Source organism: Crocodylus siamensis, chromosome 4 (genome assembly GCF_052110815.1).
Source record: "Crocodylus siamensis isolate JL-2025a chromosome 4, ASM5211081v1, whole genome shotgun sequence".
Classification (NCBI taxonomy): Eukaryota; Metazoa; Chordata; order Crocodylia; family Crocodylidae; genus Crocodylus; species Crocodylus siamensis.
This window is the reverse complement of record NC_143398.1, coordinates 162034311-162055037: the sequence shown is the minus strand read 5'-3', so window position 1 is coordinate 162055037 and position 20727 is coordinate 162034311. Positions and strand designations below refer to the sequence as shown.

General features: G+C 44.1%; 1 protein-coding gene across 1 annotated transcript in view; it reads left to right on the top strand.

Annotated features, from left to right (window-relative positions):
- Window positions 1-20348, top strand: part of GIP (gastric inhibitory polypeptide) — a 41225-nt gene extending 20877 nt beyond the window's left edge. Inside the window, exons 2-7 of the mRNA XM_090044686.1 lie at window positions 7006-7092; window positions 11031-11122; window positions 11794-11940; window positions 12261-12383; window positions 15687-15779; window positions 20226-20348. Coding sequence (XP_089900812.1) covers window positions 7006-7092; window positions 11031-11122; window positions 11794-11940; window positions 12261-12383; window positions 15687-15779; window positions 20226-20235 — 552 coding nt within the window. The 3' untranslated portion in view covers window positions 20236-20348. The remainder of the gene's footprint in view (window positions 1-7005; window positions 7093-11030; window positions 11123-11793; window positions 11941-12260; window positions 12384-15686; window positions 15780-20225) is intronic.
- Window positions 20349-20727: the final 379 nt, after the last annotated feature.

Genomic DNA, 20727 nt, shown 5'->3' with positions numbered 1-20727 from the left:
TTAACATGTATTTTATTTTTTTAGTAAAGGAAGGAAGAAACATTTCAGAGCAGCACAACAATTCAAACTGGATCACAGGTACATACTCTAAAATAGCCATAGCTCAGAACAGCAGGTCAGCATTTAATGTTGCTGGATATTTATTTCACCCTATTAACTTTAGATCCTACAGAGCCACTTAATGAAGGGAAAACAAATGTGCTGCACTTTGGAGAAACAAGATATCTGAGTTGGCTAGGAGTCTGGTACTCAAAATACACTAATAAAGACATTGGGATAAACTATTGTAGTTTATTGATTGGCAACCAAACTTGTACAGCAAATTGGTTATTTGTAGCTATTTAGCACTCCATTGCATAATTAATATGATGATTAAGGTGGTTGCCCAGCTTAAGGCAATAAAGGGGACTGGCTTTCTTGAGTAGCTGTTAGTAAAAAGAATTATGCCCTTTTCCAGGTTAGTTTTTGCTGCTTCCTAAGTGGACTAAACTAATCCACATAAAGGCATTCTTAGAAAAGTTAATCTGAATTAACTTTTAAAGCCGATTAGTTAGATTGCATGACTATATCACTTTTATTGAAGATTAAAGTGGTCCTAATTCAATTTAGCTAACTTTATTTCCAGAATGCATTAAGTGAAAGTGAATTAAACCCACTTCAGTTCTGACTGTGAGTGCTTACACAGGGGTGCAGGGCAGTTTAGCTAATTGAAAAATTCACACCTTCAGTTAATTCATATTAATTTTCCTAATTGTCCTTGTGTAGAGAAGCCCTTAGTGTGGAATAAAATGAGAACACAAGGAGCTATGGAGGAATAACTATAGGTTATTTCCTTGTATGCAAACTTTTAATCTGTGGATCATTGGTTCAACTCCAGGCCAGATGTGCAGAGAGGACAAATTGTTACCATTTGGCTAATTAACAATTTGCCCTCCTTACACAGTCTGTCTAAGGTTCTCAGACACACTAAACATCAAGACCTCAGGACCCTCTTGAAGTAGGGAAACTGGAACAAAGAGAAGTGAAATGACTTAAAGAAGTTCAAACAGTAAGTTGGTGGCATGGCCTAAAGAAAGAACCCAGGAGATTGGAATCCTGGGAGCCAGCACTGCTTTTTTCTTACCCTTTCCACCACTACCGACTTTCGAATACTCTGAAGGCCAAAAGCAGGCCTTTGCATGGTGCAATATGGAATTGCCAGGCAGGTTGCAAAACCTGATATAGCAAGTCACGATATGGAATTATAAGCGCAAACAAGGTATTTGAAAAAGAAATGTAAGACAAAATACATGCCCATTGGCTTGCTAGGGTGGGTTTTAACCCCCTAACTTATACTAATACTTTATTATACTATATCTATAGTAGGGCTCACCTAGGTTCAGTATTAGAAAATTAAAGACTAGAATAGCAGGGATTAGCAAGAGTGGGTATATTCCAGTATGTTGTACCACTATCCATCTAAGCTACCAGCTTGTATTGCAAAGTCTTTCTCTTAAAAACAGAGTAGAGCCTGGTTTACCGTAGACACTGCTGCCAGCAAAGTTATGTCATGTAGGAGTGTGATTCCTTTATGATGTCATTATACTAACAAAAGGTCCCAGTGGACTTGAAGTGATGTCACTTAAAAAAAAAAAGGAGGGAGAGAAGCGTTCTTGCAGCTAAGCCACATTTACGCTAGTGTTGTGAAGGGGCTTTACTGGTAAAGGAACACTAGGGTATTGTACTAACAAAGTGTCTCTAGCTTGGAGGCAACTATGCCAAGAAAGCTGCTGTCTGCACCCAGAAAATAAAACCATTCCTATGAACACACCAAGCTATCCCATGCTTCTGGGTCTTGCTGACTGCCACATGGGGCCAGGAAAAATATTTTTTTCCTCTCCTGCTTTTACGTGTCAGGGTTTTTTGTTTGTTTTTTTCGCTTTCTCAGAAGCACTGGGTATTGGCTGCAGCCAGGGTTGGGGATTTTAAGTGGGGGATAGCAATGCTGCTGGTGAGACTTAAACACAGAGGTTCCTGGCTAGAAGATCCTGTGCCTCTATTCAGGGTCAGACTGATTGCTATATTTGGGGTCAGGAAGGAATTTTATCCTATGATCATATTGGTACGGACAGTGGAGGTTTTTGCCTTTCTTTGTAGTGGGGACATGACCCTCTTCCTTGTGTCTTTCAAGAATACTTTAGCAACCATCCCAGCAGCAGGACATTGGCCCCCATTGTCCCCTTTCTTTACCTATGGCAGTTTAGGGTATTTTGTCTTGTGGCTGTGTTAGGGTTTGACTGTAGTTTTGCTATTAGATTAGACAATGGATTTGTATGGGATGGATTGGATAGGTAGGGGACTGCACTACATCAGAAGTGGACAATTATTTTGGCCAGAGGACCACTTAGGGAGTTTGGGTGAGCTGTCATGGGCTAAGTCAGGACCCCCTCCCCTGGCAACAGCTCACCCAAACTCCCTAAGTGTCCCTCCAGCCACTTAAGGAGAGGTTAGGGGAATCTAACCTTTGTTCTCCCTTTCTCCTTGCAGCCGCACCCCAAGTCTCCAGCACACAGCCAGGCCAGTGCCGCAATGTGTTACCGTGTACCACCTTGGACCACATGGGTACAGCTGGCATGGCTCCTGCCCAGTCTGGCTGTGTGCCAAGGACTCAGGGTTGGAGAGAGAGGACAGGGGGAAGGGAGGAAACAGAGAGCAACACTGGCCCATCTGGGCCCAAATTACCCATGGCTCCCAGCTCCATTCTCTATGCACCTTGCCTCAAGTCTCCGGCAGGCAGTCGGGTCAGGCAGGAGCTGTGCCAGCTGCACCCATGTGGTCCAAGGTGGTGCGTGGGAATACTGTGCAGCACTGACCTGGCCCAGCCATGTGCCGGGGACTTGGGGGGCAGGAGAAGGAGGGGAGGCGGGAAGGGGTGCAGGGAGGAGGGAGCTGAAGGTTATCTGGACCTGGCCAAGCCAGTGCTGCACTGTTCCCCCCTTCTTCCTGCACCCCTTCCCTGAGTCCCTGGCATGCAGCCAGGTTGGTGCCATACTGTGTTCCTGTGTGCTGTTTTAGGCCATGTGGGTGCAACTGGTACAGCTCCTGCCCAACCCAGCTGTGTGTCAGAGTCAGGGTCGTGTAGAGGCTGTGCCAGCCACTCCAGCTGTGCCCACGTGGTGCAGCCTGAAGTAGTGCATGGGGACACAGCATGGCACCAGTGCCCATACCCCTACCAGGTCCCAGCCTGGCAGAACCCAGATAACCCATGGCTTCTGGCCCTTTCCCCCCTGCACTCCCTCTCCTACCAGCAGGGAGAATCTTACCTGAGCTTTAACGTGCTGGGCATAGGGTTGGAGCAGTGAGCAGACAGCCCCAACGGGCAGAAACCTGGCCAGGAGCTCAGCACCCCTTGCCTTGGAGCTTACACTGGGGCCTGGGGGGCAGGACAGGCAGCTGGGGAGGAGAGTGGTTGTGGTTGTTGTTGCTGCTGGTTGACATGGGGAAGGGAGAAGGGTGAGAGGCACATAAAGCCAGGGCAGCTGTGTGCGGGCTACAATTCTCCTTCACAGGAGCAGCTGTGGGCTGTGTAAAATCAGCCCACGGGCCATATTTTGCCCACCGATTGGTTAAATGACCTGTAGAGGTTCCTTCCAGTCCTACTTTTCTATGCTTCTATCACTGGTAATTGAGCAGTTTCACCAGTGTAATTGCTTCAGCTAACACAGCTGTGCTGATCCGGGATCACACAACTTTGCACCCTTGCCTGACAGAGCCCTGTCAGTATGTATGAGCAATGTAGACACAGCCTAGCAGGATCTGCTGCTATAGCCACAACAACAATCCCCTTCAAGCTGAGGCAGGGCCTGAATTTCTCTTATGGCAGCCAAGACAAACTCAAGAAAATGTGACCAGTATGGTATTTTAAAATAAAAATATGTATTTCCATACCTGGGATTTCTGTCATCCAGGGAGATGATATAACCGCCTATAGCTACAACAAGGGTCTCTAGTATTTTAACTGGCACAGTAAAAGCAGCAACAGTCTCATCACATAGGCAACCTAGCCTGCAGAGACCCCAAACAATCACCCAACTGCTTAGTAACGAACATTTAAATGTCAAGACAAATCCCTATTTCTTCCCTTAGGTCTGGTCTACACAGCCTTTCATACAGTAATGATGTTGATGTGGAGTGTGACTTTATATTGGTGCAGTTAAACTAGTACAGCCCATAGTATGAACACAGACTAGTGTAAATATTGCTTATCCCAGTATAGCTTACTCCTTTCCTGCACAGTGTAACTGAACCCACATAAGAGCTTGTAAGTAACCTAGAGGCTGCTCTAAGTTATGGAGCTCTTGTATAACTGCCTACTGGCCAAGAATAGCTGCAGCACAAAACACTCCAGCTACACCTATGTCTCTCCCTGGGGCCACAGGGGCTCTTCTCAATATACAGGGCTGCACAGGAAGGCAGATTAGGGCATCCTGCAGCATCTTTGTGCTGGATGAAGAACTTTTTAATGCAAGTGTAAAGGAGAGAGAGACAACCAGACATAACCTGAAATAATTCTTTCTGCGAGGAAAAAACATTTCTGATACAGCTCTGTCTTTCCAGAGCTAAAACTTGCCCAGGCTCTCCCTGTCTCATATTTGGATTGCAACAATATCCTTTTCTCTGGTCATTTTGAATGTAATCCTGCACCGCTTGGATCCATTTAGAACATGGCTCTGGGGAACATTCTCTGAGCCTGCTCCTTTGACCAGGTCACCCCTCTCTTTGTGCCCTGTCACTGGCTCTCCCCTATCTATCACATCAAACACAAGCCATTTATCCTTACTTTTGTGGCCCTTCACAGCCTACCCTTACTCTTCCCCATTCAATGCTGAGAGGGTAAGTTCTAGCTCTATTAGATCCATGACACAAGCCTCCATCCTTGTTAAATTTTCAACCACCTGCCTTCATGCTTTCTTCCACATTGCCCCTTTTGCTTCCCATAAACAGCTGCACAGTCACTCCATTGTTCTCTTTCATATCCCTCCTTAGAACTCTTCTTTGCTGTGATGCAATACAAAAAAAAATGTCTAGGCTGCCAGTGTGTTGGTGATGCCTACCTGTCATTTTAACAGGGATCATCTGTTTGAACTTTTCTGTCTCCTGTCTTAGATTGTAAGCTCTTTGGGACAGGGACTAGTTTTTTACCCAGAGCTTGCACAGCATTTTGTAAATGGGATTCTTAGGCTCCTTCCAGATATTACATTTGTTGCAGGTTAAGAACGAGTGTCCTGCAACTTTTTGGTAACATGCCACATATTCAGACAAGTTATCCTGCAATAAAAATGGCAAACCAGCAACAAAGTTGTTCCACATTCAATGAGTATTTTTAATGCACAATTTTATGTGGAACATCTTTGTTTGTGGTTTGTATCTCAGTCTAATCTGAATGCATGACACATTAAAGTTCTACCATGCAGCCTGATGCTGGGTGCATGGTGGAGTTTAATCTTGTTGGTGCAGGGGAAGCCCAATATAGTTCCCCCTGCTCAGAGACATTTAAAGCTAAGCTGTGCAGACTAATGCTGGGATGTACTGTGGAGCATGAATTCTGTGTGCCCCCAGAGGCTGGTGAGGAACAGTGACTGTCCACAGGCAGCGGTGGCGGTGTCAGCAATGGGGATGTGTTGGCAGTGAGTGGGGAGCTCTCGTAGGCAGCCACTGTGGTGTCAGCAGTGGGGGAGGGGGAAGGGGGCAGTGGTGAGCATCAACCACTGGTCAGTGACCACCTGCAGATGCCACCAGCAGTGGTGGCAGGCAGTGGCAACCAGGGACTGCCCACAGACACCACCGGTGCTGTTGTCAGAGGTGGAGGGGAGTGGCGAGTGGCAACCTCCCGCAGGTGCCACTGGCAGCATCGGCAGCACTTTTTGCAGGGGGTGCACATGATATGGAGCTTTAAAGGTCCCCATGCAGGGGAGTCGATTGGTTCTCCATGCACAGAGACATCCTCAATTCCCCAGCTGTCCACAGCCTGGTGTGCATAAAGCTGTCAGCATGCATGCTGGTACCTTCCTAGCTCCACCATTCATAGATATCTGTGGTGCCAAGCTATCATGGGCATTCATGCTGCCAGCTGCATGCAAGCTGTGGATCAATGAGCTCCCCAATCCACAGCCTACTTGCCACAGGTTGTACATGTACCATTTCAAGATGCAAGGTGCAGGCAGCTCTGTATCAATGGGCTCCCCAATTCACAGCCACCCATGCTGCAGACCTTCAAACAACTATGGCTTCTGGGGCTTGGGGAACTTCCCAATCCACAGCTACCTGCACCTTGGCACATGTGCAGCCAGCTGCAAATGTACTATGGGTTAAGGATCTCCCATTAAAGGCACCACAAATTTTTACCAGCTTACATGCAATGGCCTACACCTGTTGGGCGTGGGCAACTGGGTATCCAGGAGGTCTCCAATCTCCAGCTTCCTACTCAGGTGAAAGAGTACAGCCAGCTGCATGCTCTGACAGACGTGATTGGTATCTGACTGTTATCATAGAGTCAAACAATCATTCATTCTGCCATGGATGTGATATTTTTGGGGAGTTAAAATTTGTCAGATCCTAATTATGGTATTTAATTAACATTTGGAGGGGGCCTTAGGCACTCACAATTGGCTTTAGTGAAATGACTTCTACTTTACCCCAGTGGAAAAGAGAGGAGAATCAGACCCACTGCCTGTAGAATCATCACCAGCTACCATTTGCATTTGCCTCAGTGTCTCAGTTCTGGCAGGTGAAAGGTGGTACCATGCAGAATTTAAGATCACATAGTTTATGACATTCATATTATAGCCCTAATGTGAGTTAATTCTTAATGCTGTGATATTGCAGCGCTTAATTACCATTAATGTAAACACCCGTTAAAAGGTTATTTTCCTGCTCAGTAGGTCAATGGACCTAATGGAGCTGATCTAAGTGGGTTTGATTTACTCTGATTAGGTGACTAATTTCCTGCTTATTTCATGGAAATAGAGTTGGTACATTGTACCTGTGGAATATAAAGAGTCCGAAGAGCCTCAATTTGACACCAGGACCTACGGAAATCAGAGGGTCAGGAAGGTAAGAAGTATGATTCCAATCTCCCTCTTTCTCTCTCTCTCTTTTTTTCTTTGAAACTCTTCTCTAAATTAATAGTGTGGAGGCAGGGAAGGTAATGTGAGTATTGCAGGTGAAAGGAGTTTTAAAAAGGAGGTTGTACCCATGGTTAACCATCTCTTGATGTGGCTGAAGAGCTACGAGCACGTTCCTTGTCGCAGCAGAAGCAATGCTAAAATTGCTCTGACTGAACTGGAAAAAAATCAGCTAGGTCCTTACAATTTTGAAAAGGGAACATAAGATTGATTCAGGTTAGGAGCTGTCACTCAAGAAATCTGGGGTTGGATTTTATACCTTCAAGCGGTTCAGCACAGAAGAGACAGTCAAAGGGACTGGGAGGGGAAAGAGGAGATGGTGAAGCCTGGGAGACTATCATCTTGTGTGTCCTTCCAGTTTTTAACTGTTTGGGGTGCCAAAACATGCTCATGTGTAATGAGGCAGCCTGGGAGGAGGGGTATGCAAATTATGAGTCTCCCCAGTGCTGCCTATGGTTTGTGGTAACAGCTAGAATACATCATGGCCTTACTTCTTCCCATGATAAGTTTCTTCCCTTAGTGTACCTCCAGAAGGCTTGCAACTGAGGGCTATGGAGGGCCAGTGTTGTGGGGGAATTCTCTGTCATTCTTTTATATGCTATTTATGGCTTCTGTATGTCACCAGAGCAGTCCTATGTGACTTTGGCCATGGCATTTAAGGGTATATTATACCTTATGCTCCGAGCCACACAAATATTGATCAATTTAGTGCTAGCTTGGAGTCTGGAGCAGTCACACCTTTGGTCTAGAAACCTTCTCTGATTGTCCCCAACCTGCACGGCTGTGACTTGCCACTAGAGACCTGGTGACTAGGGGCAGGAGTAGGAGCTGTAGGAGTTCCGGGGATGGAAAGTTTGTCCACAAAGAACAGGAGGGTGGGGGAGAGACCACTGCATCCTGAGATACTGGAGAACTTCAACTTGAATGGCACATCAGTGTGGAATAGCCACGTGTTAATAGAACAGGAGCTGGCTTGTGCAGATCAGAGATAATCCTGCCCTGGAGTGGCATAACTTTGAGCTACATAATGAGTGCTTTAAGCTACTTTAAGGTATTAATGTGCAGATAAGGGCTAAGAACTCAGGAGCTGCCCAAAATTACCGTGTAACAGGTCCAAATTGCTCTGCCAGAGAGAGTTGAGAAGGAAAGTGTTCACTCAAGTCACACAGGTCAATGGGTCTGGTCCAAATGGCACATAGTCCACTGGTACTCCTTCTTGGAGGGCCACCACCTACCCATATGGGAAGGCTTAGCTATAGACATACAGCTGGGAAGATAGTCTGGCAAATGGTATGCTGCATGGGGATGATGGAGTCCTGTTCATGCCCTGTGCAATGCATGGTAGCATTGAAAGCTTTCAGATTCAGAGCCTGAGATCCTCCAGTGACTTGAGACCCAAGATGGAAAGGACCAATCTTGCCATATTGTTAAAATAATTATGTTAACATCAATGCTTATTTTCATATGCCTCTTAAGCTTAGAACTTTTTTTCCTTGCTTGAGTAAATTCAGCATCATTTAAGAATACTTTAACACGTTCCCTCTCTTCCCCCCCCCCCATCAATTCTAAAATTCTATTTCTATTTTCTCTAGACAAAAGATTCCTTTCAGGTACACAAATTTTCTTCCACCAATTTAACTATTTTCAAATCCATTAACATCCCAATATGTGCAATCAAAGTGTTTGAAAGAGGGAATAGTCACTGTTACTTAAACCCTCTCTCGCTCCCTCTAATTCAAAAAGCTTTAAGAGTTTACTGCCATTTACTTCTCTAGCTTGCACATCCTTATTTGCCGTACTGTTTTGGATGCAAACATTTTAGGGTGGTTGTCCATCTTCAGTGAGCACAACACCTTTGATTTAAACGCTGCTAAGTTGATGGTGATAAATGCAGAGGTCTTACATCAAATGTATTTCTTACTAAAAGGACTGCAAGAAATATTTTTAGATGTCCTGATTTCCTAGAAGTGAACACTGTGTGAATTACAAAAACATCTAAAAAGCATCTTTGATTTCCACAATTTTTGTAAACCACAGTGAAGCCTCTAATCTTGTGAAAATATAAGAATAGTGAGTCATTATTCTTATGGAGTAAAGATATGCCCATGCATAAATGATTGCAGGACTGAGCAACTAAATTCTGACATACCTTTTCCATCCTGATATTTATTTTGTCTTTCTTACTACTGTGGCTATTGATATGAAAACTCAGCATTGCAAAAATTCTAAAAATATTTAAAAAGAAAATGAAATATTGTACAACCAAATCTATTTTGGAATGTGTTTGGTTGTCTGTATAGTGAAAAAGCAAGAATGTTCTTGAAAAGTGTTTGCAGAGCTAAGTGAGTCATTCAAAGGGGTCCAGTGTGTGAGGGGTAGTGAATTCAAATAGGGACAAGGTCACATGACCTAAAAAAGCAATCTAAGGTGAAAACATCTTGGGGAAGGATCCAGAGCTGGATCCCATTAACGGAGTAATCTGTTGGAGGCTCAGTAATGAAGCCTTTCCACTAACTTCAGTGAAGTTTGGCTCATGTCCTTATTTAAAGTCTGATCATACTCAATAAAAACATTCCATTGACTTAAACAGAAATCAGATCAGGTTCTTAAATCTCTGCAGAAGTGTTATGTGAATATCGAGATAAAGGGCCGGTCCAACCATTAGGCGATTTAGGTGGTCGCCTAGGGTGCCAGAATTTGGTGGGTACCAAAATTATATGCAGAACAAAATAACAGGAGCATCGTTTTAAATAACAGCCCTGGCTGGCTATGGCTGCACCTTGGACTAAGACCTTTGGTTTTGTAAGGGGAGAAAGACCTCTGAAAAGATCTCTGAGGATAGAATCAACCAGCATCACAGCTACAGCATCACAGCTACAGCTCCTGGTTACCTCCACACAGCTACATCAAGGGATCAGACATGGCTTTAAGTGCACCTCACAGCTCTCTTACTCCCCTCGTGATTCCTACCTTTTCAATGCTCAAGCGGACTTATGACAAGAGCATACTGCTGGCAACGTCATCCTTAAAGATATATTGGAGCCGAGGTACACAGTTTGCCTAAGGCGCCAACTACCCTTGGATTGGCCCGGTCAAGATACCATTATAAGTGCCTGATCCAGAGTTATTGAAGGCAACAGAAATACTCCCACTGCTTCACTGAGACATGGATCAGTCCCTAAAGTGTTGAAGGTGTACAGACAGGGATGGATTAAGATTCGCTGGAGCCCTGGGCCTACCCTTCCCCTGTATTCCCCTGTCTCAGGAACCTCAACGCTTACCCTGCCCCCGCAGCTGCACTGGGGTGAGGAGCCGCTCCTGGCCAGGTACATGTAGTGCAGGCTGAGCTCCAGGGTTGGCCCCTCGCCCTTCAGTGGCTCAGTCTGGTTGAAGTGGCACCCAGCAAATAGCACCTGGCAGCTATGGCCTGCCGCCCTTTGTGGTCACTGGTTTCATCTGCACCAAGCATGGGCCCCTGGGCCTGGGCCCAGTTGGCTCATACATTAATCTGCCTATGTGTACAGAACCCTTTTGCTAATCTGCAGAAAGCCAGTATATGTGCCTCCAGGGATTTGCACTCTCCAGTGAATAAGATGGTCATATTGTGAATGAAAGAAGTGTATTACTGTCAGCCCTAGGGAAGTAATCAGCATTAGAAGCAAAACTCCTGGAAGCAAAAGTAGTAGGGATCACACCATACCTCAAAAGGGGAAAAGCAGAGACACGGATACTTGTGTGACAGTCACATATGTACATGTGCACAAACCCACTTCACCTTTTGGCCCACTATTCCTGTTGTCATACTACTTCCTTCCTGCTGTGCATGAAAAGAATTAGCCTTCTGTGTTGCTTTCTGTCTTTGATTAGAGAAAACAAGTCAGAAAAATGCTGGCCTTGAAAGTTCTCCCCCTCCTCCTTGCCTCTCTGAGCCTCGTTCTGACAGAGGAGAACCGCACCAGGTAAGTGTTTTCAGTACAGTGTTCCAGCTCCTCCCTGAGATCAAGGAGAGTTTCATTGACTTCTCTGGACATATCACTTCCACGTCAGACTCATAGTCTTCCAATGCACCTGAGATAAGAGTGTCAATGAGAGCTTGTACATATCAGTTGTAAGGGGGAATGCCAGACTAGAGATGGTAGCCAAGTATCAAGACCTCACTAGAAATCTCATTGTACTGGTCTGAGGGGAATGAGCTGCAAGTGAACCAGGAAGAGAACAGAGGCTGGTCAGGAACAAAATGGAGATTTCCTTCCTCTGGATGAGAAGCTAATAGGAATTCAACAATCTGACACTTTGAAACTATAGAGCAGTTACATAAAGTGGGTGAGTATAATGTATGTAGCCCCTGACCTCTTTAAGACTGTGATACTGCCTCCTCTCCCCCAATATGTATGAATCCCATATAAGTTAGTAGGAGTTACTGTATCCTGGTGAGAGGGAAGGAAAGAAGGAACAAGGCAGCCACTAAGCACCTTGTGCCTATCAAGTTATTGAACCAGATCAATAATCAATTGAAATATCTCTAATGACAGTGACCAAATGGGACAGCCATCTCAAATCACAAGCAAGAGCCTTTGAAACATTCTCTCTCTCTGTCCATTGCTAACTCCATCTCCCTTCTTTTTCCCAGTGGAAACATGAAGAGTCCCAGCAGCAGAGTTTTGCAGAGACGTTATTCTGAGGCCATTTTGGCTAGCGATTATAGCCGTACCATAGACAACATGATCAAGAAGAACTTTGTGGAATGGTTGCTGGCCAGGAGAGAGATGAAAAATGAGTGAGTGTGTAGACTTTTTCATGCTTCTATTAACCAAGCTTGAGGCTACTGAAACCTAAAGATGATGTAGAGGCTGGGATAGACACCAGTGATGAGCCATGGGCTCATTTTGTGAATGCCAGGAAGTGTCTCTATCCAATGGCCAGACAGCAAGAGTCTCGCCACTGTCAGTACCCAAGGCTTCTTATGTGAGGTTGTAGTACTGCTGGTAGGTGGCATGGGGGATGCGGTGGAAGGGAGTCAGATCTTAGGAAAGAGAAGCATTTTAGCCCCCCCTAGTGGAGTCCAATGGTCACTTCCTCTGAATTTTGCCTTTTCAGTAACGCAATTGATCCCTACAAGAGGGAAGCTGAACCCCAAATAAACAGCTATGGCTTGGAGCTGGGCTCCCAGCAAGCTAAGGACTTCTTTGTCTGGCTTCTAAAAAACAAAAGAAAGCAGAGGTAAGATATACAATGTAAAGAGCTACTGAATTGTGGAAGAGTCTCCCAACTGAAGGGCAAGATCCCTGTGCTTGAGTCTCTTGAAGCACCCTTCCAGATGATAAAGCAGCATTAAAAATTAGACCTGGTCAAAACCTGGAATTTCTATTCTACATGAAACTCCATCTTTCATTATTTTCTTTAATCCTGAACTTTAATCCCTGACATTCTGAAATTTCCCGTTAAAGAAATTCTGCAAAAACGATTTTAGAAATAACAAAAATCCCTAATTGAAATATTCATTCTAATAAAGTTCATTTTTATAATACAGGGCAGTGTGGCATAAGATAACAGTAGTTGAAACAAGTTTAAAAGAGGCACTTCAGCTTTATCAGAGTAAAATATTTAGATTTTATCAGAATGAAATGTTTAAATTTTTTCTAAATAAAACTGATGCAAAAATTCCTGAAAAATGTTCTGATTTAATCAGATCATCATCTTCTGTTGGGGAAAATATTCCACTGTTTTTTTTCCTTGGTTTTTTGGTTTTTGTTTTCTTTTGAACTAGCTCTATAAAATACAAGGTCTTGCTTACTAATAAAAGCTAATAATATTATGAGAGAAAGGGATGCTATCTAGTGTCCATGGAATTACACAATGGAGTCGCCTGGCTGATCTAACAAGACTTTTTATGTCTAACTTTTTCTGGTTTATGCCCTTTAATTGGCTTTTTTGTACTTGAGTCAACTTGGACAATGAAAACAACCTAGTTGGTTGCATAGTCTGTCAATTGCCAGTTTCACATTTTAGAAGGCCAGCAATGACAAACTTTTGTGTTTTAAAAAAATTATGGAGACAGTGATTTTATTTTATATTGATAGTAGTGGTAAATGTTATTATGATTATTGTTATGATTATTGTAAGAAGATGATTTTTACAAGGTCTCTAATAGGGTAGATTTTAACTAGCCCTAATGCAGTGTCCCAGGGAAATAAACACTCATTACACTGCTCTTATAAGTTTACTAGCATCTTTGCTGTACATGGCCCTTGAGTCATGACCAAATAATTGAGAAGGAAGAGAACATGGAGGAGAATGGGTATGGCTATGGCTCTACTTTGCGAGCTCACCAGCCAGCACAGGGGCATCTCAAGCACTCAACCACCAAGAAACCCAGAGTCACTAGTCACATTGGAAAATATTTGCCCGTGTCTCTAATTAGATTCTTGTTCAGGTCGGTGAGAAAAACCTGACACTACTGAAAGTCCTGCTGAAAAACAGTGCGCCGCTTGTGAATTCTGAACACAAATGTCAATTCATTCCACCTGTAGTGCTCCATTTATAAGAAGTAGTTTAAGGATCAAGCTCTGGGGTGTCAGAGTTCATGGAACTCCTTAAATCCTGTCTATATACAGATGCTGCACCAGATTCTGTTCCATCAATTAGGCATCCAAGTAGACTTGGGCACCTCACTATGATCCTATTCCACCCTGTTCAAGCCCCTGAAAAATCTATTTATGCATCTACCTTTGTAACCTACTGGCATCAGACCATTAAGCCAGACTCACAGAAAAGCAGTGAGAAAGAGGAGCTGCCCACCTTTTGCATTAACTGTTTTTCAGGGGGTTGAACAGGATAGAATAGGATCATACTTGGGCACTAAGTCCACTTCTGCACCTAACAGGAGGAGTAGAATCTTGCCCATATTTGCTAGCAGGACTACAAAGAGGAGAGCTGATTTTTGTGTTAATGCAAAGGGCTTGTCATTCTGGAAAGGGGTTAAATTGCTTATGTTTCTTTTCTTGTTACAGTCAGGAGGAACACCCCCAGCCATTGAGATGTCCACTTCATTCCCTCTTCTTTCCTGAAGCTTTTATTTCACAAAAGGGAAGCCAGTTATTAAGATCAAAATGCCCTTGAATTTAAACTGTCTGTCACTGCTTATGGTTCTGCTGGGATGCTCAGACATCAACATAAGGGCTTCTATTAAGAAGGAAACAACTGGAGAATTGCCTTGGCTGCTGCAATAACCAAGGCTTAAAGCAGTACCTTGAGGAAAGAGACTGGAAAAGATAGAGAACCGTGAATCCATGGGGGTTTAGCTACTTCTGGTCCAGATTAGGAGTTATCTAGGAGTTTGGGGAGCAGAAAGAAGATGTTTCAAAACTATAGAGATCTAGAGCATGGAGTGATACAGCTAACAAAGAATAATGTAGCATAAGATAGTTGTAGCTGGAGAGGGGAGCTAGATGATATGCTCCTGCCTGGGGAGAAATGAAGCAGTTGCAGCCAGAGAACAGATGAATTTATACAAGAGCCAGAGGTACACAATTCAAATCAGGGTCCAAACTTTCCCACTGAGATCCAGGGCTTCAAATTGCATCCAGCTCTTATTTAGAGACAGTGAAGGACAAGAGGTACTGCATCCAGTTCTGGTCTCTGCACTTTGGGGAGGATGCTGAGAAGTTTGAGAGAGTCAAGAGGAGGGCCACACACATGATCAGAGGACAAGAGAACAAGTCTTATGAGAAAAGGCTGAGAGACATGGGACTCTTCAGCCTGGAAAAGCAGAGGCTCAGCAGGGACTTGGTGGCAGCCTATAAATATTTTAGGGGTGTCCACCAGGAACTGGGAGAACATCTGTTCACAAGGGCACCCAAAGGGAAGACGAGATCTAAGGGTCTCAAACTCCAGGAAGACCATTTTAGACTGGACATAAGGAAAAACTTCTTTACTGTCTGAGTTCCCAAAGTCTGGAACACACTCCCTACAGAAATGGTGCAAGCACCTTCAAGGCACGTTTGGATAATTATCTTGATGGGATCATTTGACCCCAGCAGACTTCCTGCCCCTTGGGTGGGGGGACTGCACCCGATGATCTTGAGAGGTCCCTTCCCTTCTAACCCTAACTTCTATGAAATCTATGAAGTTCTCTTGCCATTGCTCCCTTATAAGCCAATCACTGCCAGTCTGGCAAAGTCTTTTCCATTTGACGTTGGAAGTGATATTCTCACTTCCAGACCTCTCCTCTGTGCAGACAAGAGGGCTGATCCTAAGTGCTACGTGACAGAATTGTCTGGTGAAGACAGAACCAAGACTGTAGAAAAGCACTGTGGCATGTGGGGAGAAATGGCTTGCTCTGTTTATATTCCAGGCTGGCTCTGTTCTCCAAGTCTTTCAACCTGATGCCTCTTAGTTGCCTGAAACAGAGCAAAAACATTTGCAACAGGAAGCAAACAGAAAGCCATTGTGAACAAGTTGTAGAAACAGCTGGTTGAAAACTGAACGTTAGTTGAATTTAACTCTGAAGTGCCTTTGTTACAGTTTTGCTTTTCCAGAAGATTCTGATGTCCCAAAGGATGCTCTGAGCCAGGAGTTATTGGCATGGCTGATTTCTGCTGATCCCCTCAGACCAAGGTGAGGAGTTGTTGTTCCTATTCCCATGGTTTTTAATGCTTCTCTTCAGTTCTCTTTCTTGCCTTTGTACAAATAGTTGCAACACTGTGCTACTCTAGCCGCAGAGTTCAGATTTCTTAACCTAATATTCAGGGTCGGATGCTGAGCTGTGCCACCCGAGTGCCAGGCTTGGGGGCACAGCCAGAGGTGGTGCCTGCAAAGGTATGTTTGTGCCACCTTAAGAAGAGGGACAGGAGAATGACAGGCCTTGAGAAGAGAGATTGGGAACATCTGGTCTCCCTGCCTCTTAGCTCAAAAGTTAGGGGTGTTCCAGGAAATCAGAAGGTGGGAAATTCAAGACTGATAAAAGGAAATACTTTTTCACACATTGTATGATTAAATGATTAGAAGTTACTGAGACCAAGAACTTACCAGGAACTCAAAAGGGGACAGGTGCAGAGAAAGGAGACTCGGATGATCGTGGAAAATGGAGAATCTGTCTTACAAGAGGAAACTAGAAGAGCCTGTCTTGTTTTTCTCAGCAAAACACAAGTGGAAGAGACATCTGATCACTGTCTAGAAAAAACAGAGCTGGGGATAAACTCCAGCAAGGAAGTGGAGAGATTTGAGCAAAAGGATAATATTATCACAAAAATAAAATGGGGATAAACTGGGAAGGAATAAATGGAAAGTGAAGATTAGAAAAAAATGTTCTGACCTTTAGAGCAGTGAGGTTGTAGAACAGCTTCTTGATCACAAGAGCAGTTGCCCCCACTACCTGATTTTTAAGCCTCCCTGGTTTTTAAGATAGAGCTTGATCACTTTATGAAAGGGATATATATGATCTGGTGCTCTCAAGAGCAAAGGACTGGACTCAAGTCTATAGAGTCCTTCCCAGTCATATATTCCTTTCCAAAAAGGGACAAGCCACTCAAAGGAATATTAAGGCTATGCAAAGTTACCATCATCAATGATGGCAGATATTAAGCCTTCTGTTTCAGAGCTAAGTCCACTCCTAATGCAGAGGTGTCTAATTCACCCCACCCCCCAGGCCAGATCTGGCAGGGGGACTACTAGCCACAATAGGGTGAGTAGTAGTGGCACAAATTAACATAACTGTTGCTTGCCCCCTGTTACTGACATGTTACCAGTGGGGCAAGCATGCCCTGGATTCTGGTAGCAGGCCCTACCCCTGTTTGCCTCTTCCCCAAGTTCCCAGCTTCACTACCATCCTCATAGGTCACGTGATACAGCTCCATAGACCATAGAATCATAGAATCACAGAAGTAGGGTCGGAAGGGACCTTGTAGATCTTCAAGTCCGACCCCCTGCCTGGGCGGGAGAAAAGACTGGACTCAAATGAGTCCAGCCAGGTAGGCATCAAGCCTCTTCTTAAAGATCCCCAGGGTAGGAGCCAGCACCACTTCCCTAGGAAGTTGGTTCCAGCTCCTAGCCACCCTAACTGTGAAGTAGTTCTTGCGGATGTCTAATCTAAATCTACTCTGTAATAATTTGTGTCCTTTGTTCCTTGTCATGCCAGGGGCGCTAGGGGAAACAGTGTCTCCCCTAAACCTTTCTGGTCCCCCCTAGTGAGTTTATAGACAGTCACCAGGTTCCTCCTCAGCCTTCTCTTGTGAAGGCTGAACAGGTTTAGGTCCTGCAGTCTTTCAATGTAGGGTCTGCCCTGTAGTCCCTGGATCATGCGGGTGGCCCTCCTCTGGACCCTTTCAGTGTTGCCCACATCCCTCCTGAAATGGGGCAAACAGAACTGGACGCAGTACTCCAGCTGTGGCCTGACCAGCATCGCATAGAGCAAATCAGACATGGGCCACAATTTGACATCACTGCTCTAACAGTTAGAAATTAGAATGAGATCTAATATCCCATTTCTGTCTGCTTCACTATCCTTAGACCTCCTCTAAAGGGCACTCCTATCAAAGACAATAGCTCAACTGGGTGTGATCCAGTCTGGGAGTTCATGCCTCATAAATTCAACACCAGCCTGGGAGCCACTATGTGACTTAGAACCACTCTAAGGAGTAGGGGAAAAGGCAGGTGGGAGAGAAAGGAGGTGGCCTTGTTCTCTATATATGAGACATGCACTAGTCCCAAGGTATGGTACAAAGTGGTAGGGATACTGCAAGTGTCTGGGTCAAGATAAGATGGAAAGACAGCAAGGATGATGTTATGGTGAGCATCTGTTTATAGATCACCAACCAAACCATGGGGGGGAGATGGATGAGTTTTTTTCCAAACTAGCAGAAGTATCCAGATACCAGGACTTGGCGATTATGGGAGACTTCAATTACCATAACATCTGCTGGGAAGGTAATACAGCAGTGCACAAGCAGGCCAGCAAGTTTTTGGAGTATGTTGAGGATAACTTTTTGGTATAAAGTAGAAGGAAGTTCTTCTCCACTTGGTGCTCAGACAGGGAGAATTTAGTTAACTATGGGAAGGTGAAAGGCAACTTTGGCAACAGTGACCATGAAATGATAGCCTAAGGAAAGGAGGAGGAGAGCAGCAGCAGAATAAAGACAGTGGCCTTCAGAAAAGCAGACTTCAACAAACTCAGGCAACTGGTAGGCAGAATTCTATGGAAGACAAGTCTGAGGGGAAAAGGAGTCCAGGAGAGATGATTGTACTCTAGGGAAGCCACATTAAGGGTATAAGAGCAGGCTATGCTGATGCAAAGAAAGGCTGGGAAATGCAGCAAGAGATCAGTTTAACTAAACAGCAAACTCTTCCACTCAAAAAAAGAATCCTACAAAAAGTGGAAACTTGGCAATGTTACTAAGGATGAATATTACATGGGCATGCAGGGAGAAAATCAGGAAGGCCAAGCAACAATTTGAGAAACAGCTAGCAAGGGATATAAAAGGCAACAAAAAAGCATTCTATATGTAAGGCAAAAGTAAGAGGAAGGCCAAGGAAAGTGTAGGTCCCTTACTGAATGCAGAGGGCAATCTAGTCAGGGATGATGTAGGGAATACTGAAGAATGTCATGCCTTTTTTACTTGAGTCTTAATGAAAGACTTCAGCTATTAAATTAACACATTTGGCAGCAAAGATGGGTGGGTGTGGGGGAGATCAGGAGCCTAGCAAAGGGAAAGAACAAATTAGAGATTACTTAGGTAGGTGTTTTCAAGTCATCAGGGCCAGACAGGAAGCATCCTAGAGTACTCATGGATTTGGGTGAGGTAACTTCAGAGTCATTGGTTATTCTGCCTGAGAATTCATGGAGGTTGGGTGAGATCCTAGACAAATAGAAAAGGGCAAATATAGAGCCCATCTTAAAGAGCAAGAGGATCCAGGGAATTACAGACCAGTCAGTCTGACCTTAGTATCTGGAAAGATCGTGGAGTAAGTCATCAAGAATGGTGGACCCTAAGCAGAATATGATCCAATGGTGTGTTCTTGTTGCAGAAAAAAAGATAAAGGAGAAAGAAACTCAAGAGCACCCTAGCTTTATTAACAGGAATGTCTTCTAAGTCAAGGGAAGTGATTTCTTCCACTCTGTTCAGCACTGGTGAGGCCTCATCCATCTCCTGTGTCCAGTTTTGGGCCCTTCGTGTCAAGAAAGAAATGGACAAATTAGAAAGAATCTAACTGATAGCAATGATTTAAGTATCTGTGAAACAGGACTTATGAGAGGAGTGGAAAGGCTGGGATAATTTTGTCTAAAGAAGCAAAGACTGAAGAGGGAATTTGATAACAGTCTTCAAATATTAAGAGGATGACTGTTGTTTTTTTTTAAGCAGATGGTAGTAATAAACTATTCTCTGTAGCTACAGAGGACAGGACAAGGAGTAATGGTCTTACACTACACCAAGGGATATTTCTGCTGGATATTAAGAAAATGTTTCTCTTTGAGGGTGGTTAAGCACTGGAGCAGGTTACCTAGAGTCTAGGTTGTGGAATCTCCATCTTTGCAATTTTTCTAAGTCAAACAGTTCTCTGGAATGGTTTTGACAGAGATCATCCTGCCTTGAGCAGGGGATGGGACTAGATGGCCTCCTGAGGGCGCTTCCGGTTCTATTTTTCTATGAATCTAGGGAAAGGAAGAAACCTTCTCTTTGACTTCAGTGAGCTTTGAATCAAACCCTTGGGGTCCACTGCCCTTTACAGGAGCATACACCTGTGGGTACTGAATAGCCAAGAACAATAGGATTGATGCCTATCCTTATGTAAAGTCAAATGTTTAAGGATACAACACTTAGAAAAGCCATAGAAAGAAAGCTGAAAACACAAGATTTTTAACAGCTGTGTAAAATACAACCTCCAGTTTTCTCTAAGGTGTCACCCAAGAGATCCCAACATGGAACCCAACTGAGGATGATCAGCAGAGGTGACTCCTCTCCAAATTTGAATGGAGCTCAGAGGGAATTATTCCTGCCAAATGCACGGCTTAAATATAGTGACACAAAGGTTTCAGTTGTTCCTTCTTCCCATTCTCTGTTTTGCCAGAACTCAATAACCCTACGAAGGAGCTGCCTGCGCCTACTTACCCTTGAGATGTGAATGAGGAAGGGGAATTTGCTTGTCACCTCGCTTGGTGTTCATTCTACTCTGTGCACATTGTGATCTTTGCTGCTGTGAGCAATAAAGAATTTAGTCTGAAGCTGAAAGGCAACTGAGCTTTTTTCATGAGCTATATTATGAAATAACACAGTGTCTCTTTCCAGTCCATACATTTTTATGGGTATTGATTAATTTTTGCTTAATTTTCATGGGCCAGCTATGACCTAAAGACATAGGAGCCAGAAATTTCAAGCTATTAGCATCCACAATCAGGGGATGATTTATTTTTTTAAAGAGCTCAGATTTAAGAACCAGATTTTCAGAAGTGCTTGGCAACCAAATTCTTCTGAAAATCAAGCCCTGGTGGTGATTGCTGACCTTACTCCATAATCTGACTGTAAGAAGATTCACTAAGCAAATCCAGGGGAGAGTCAAAAAAATAGAACAA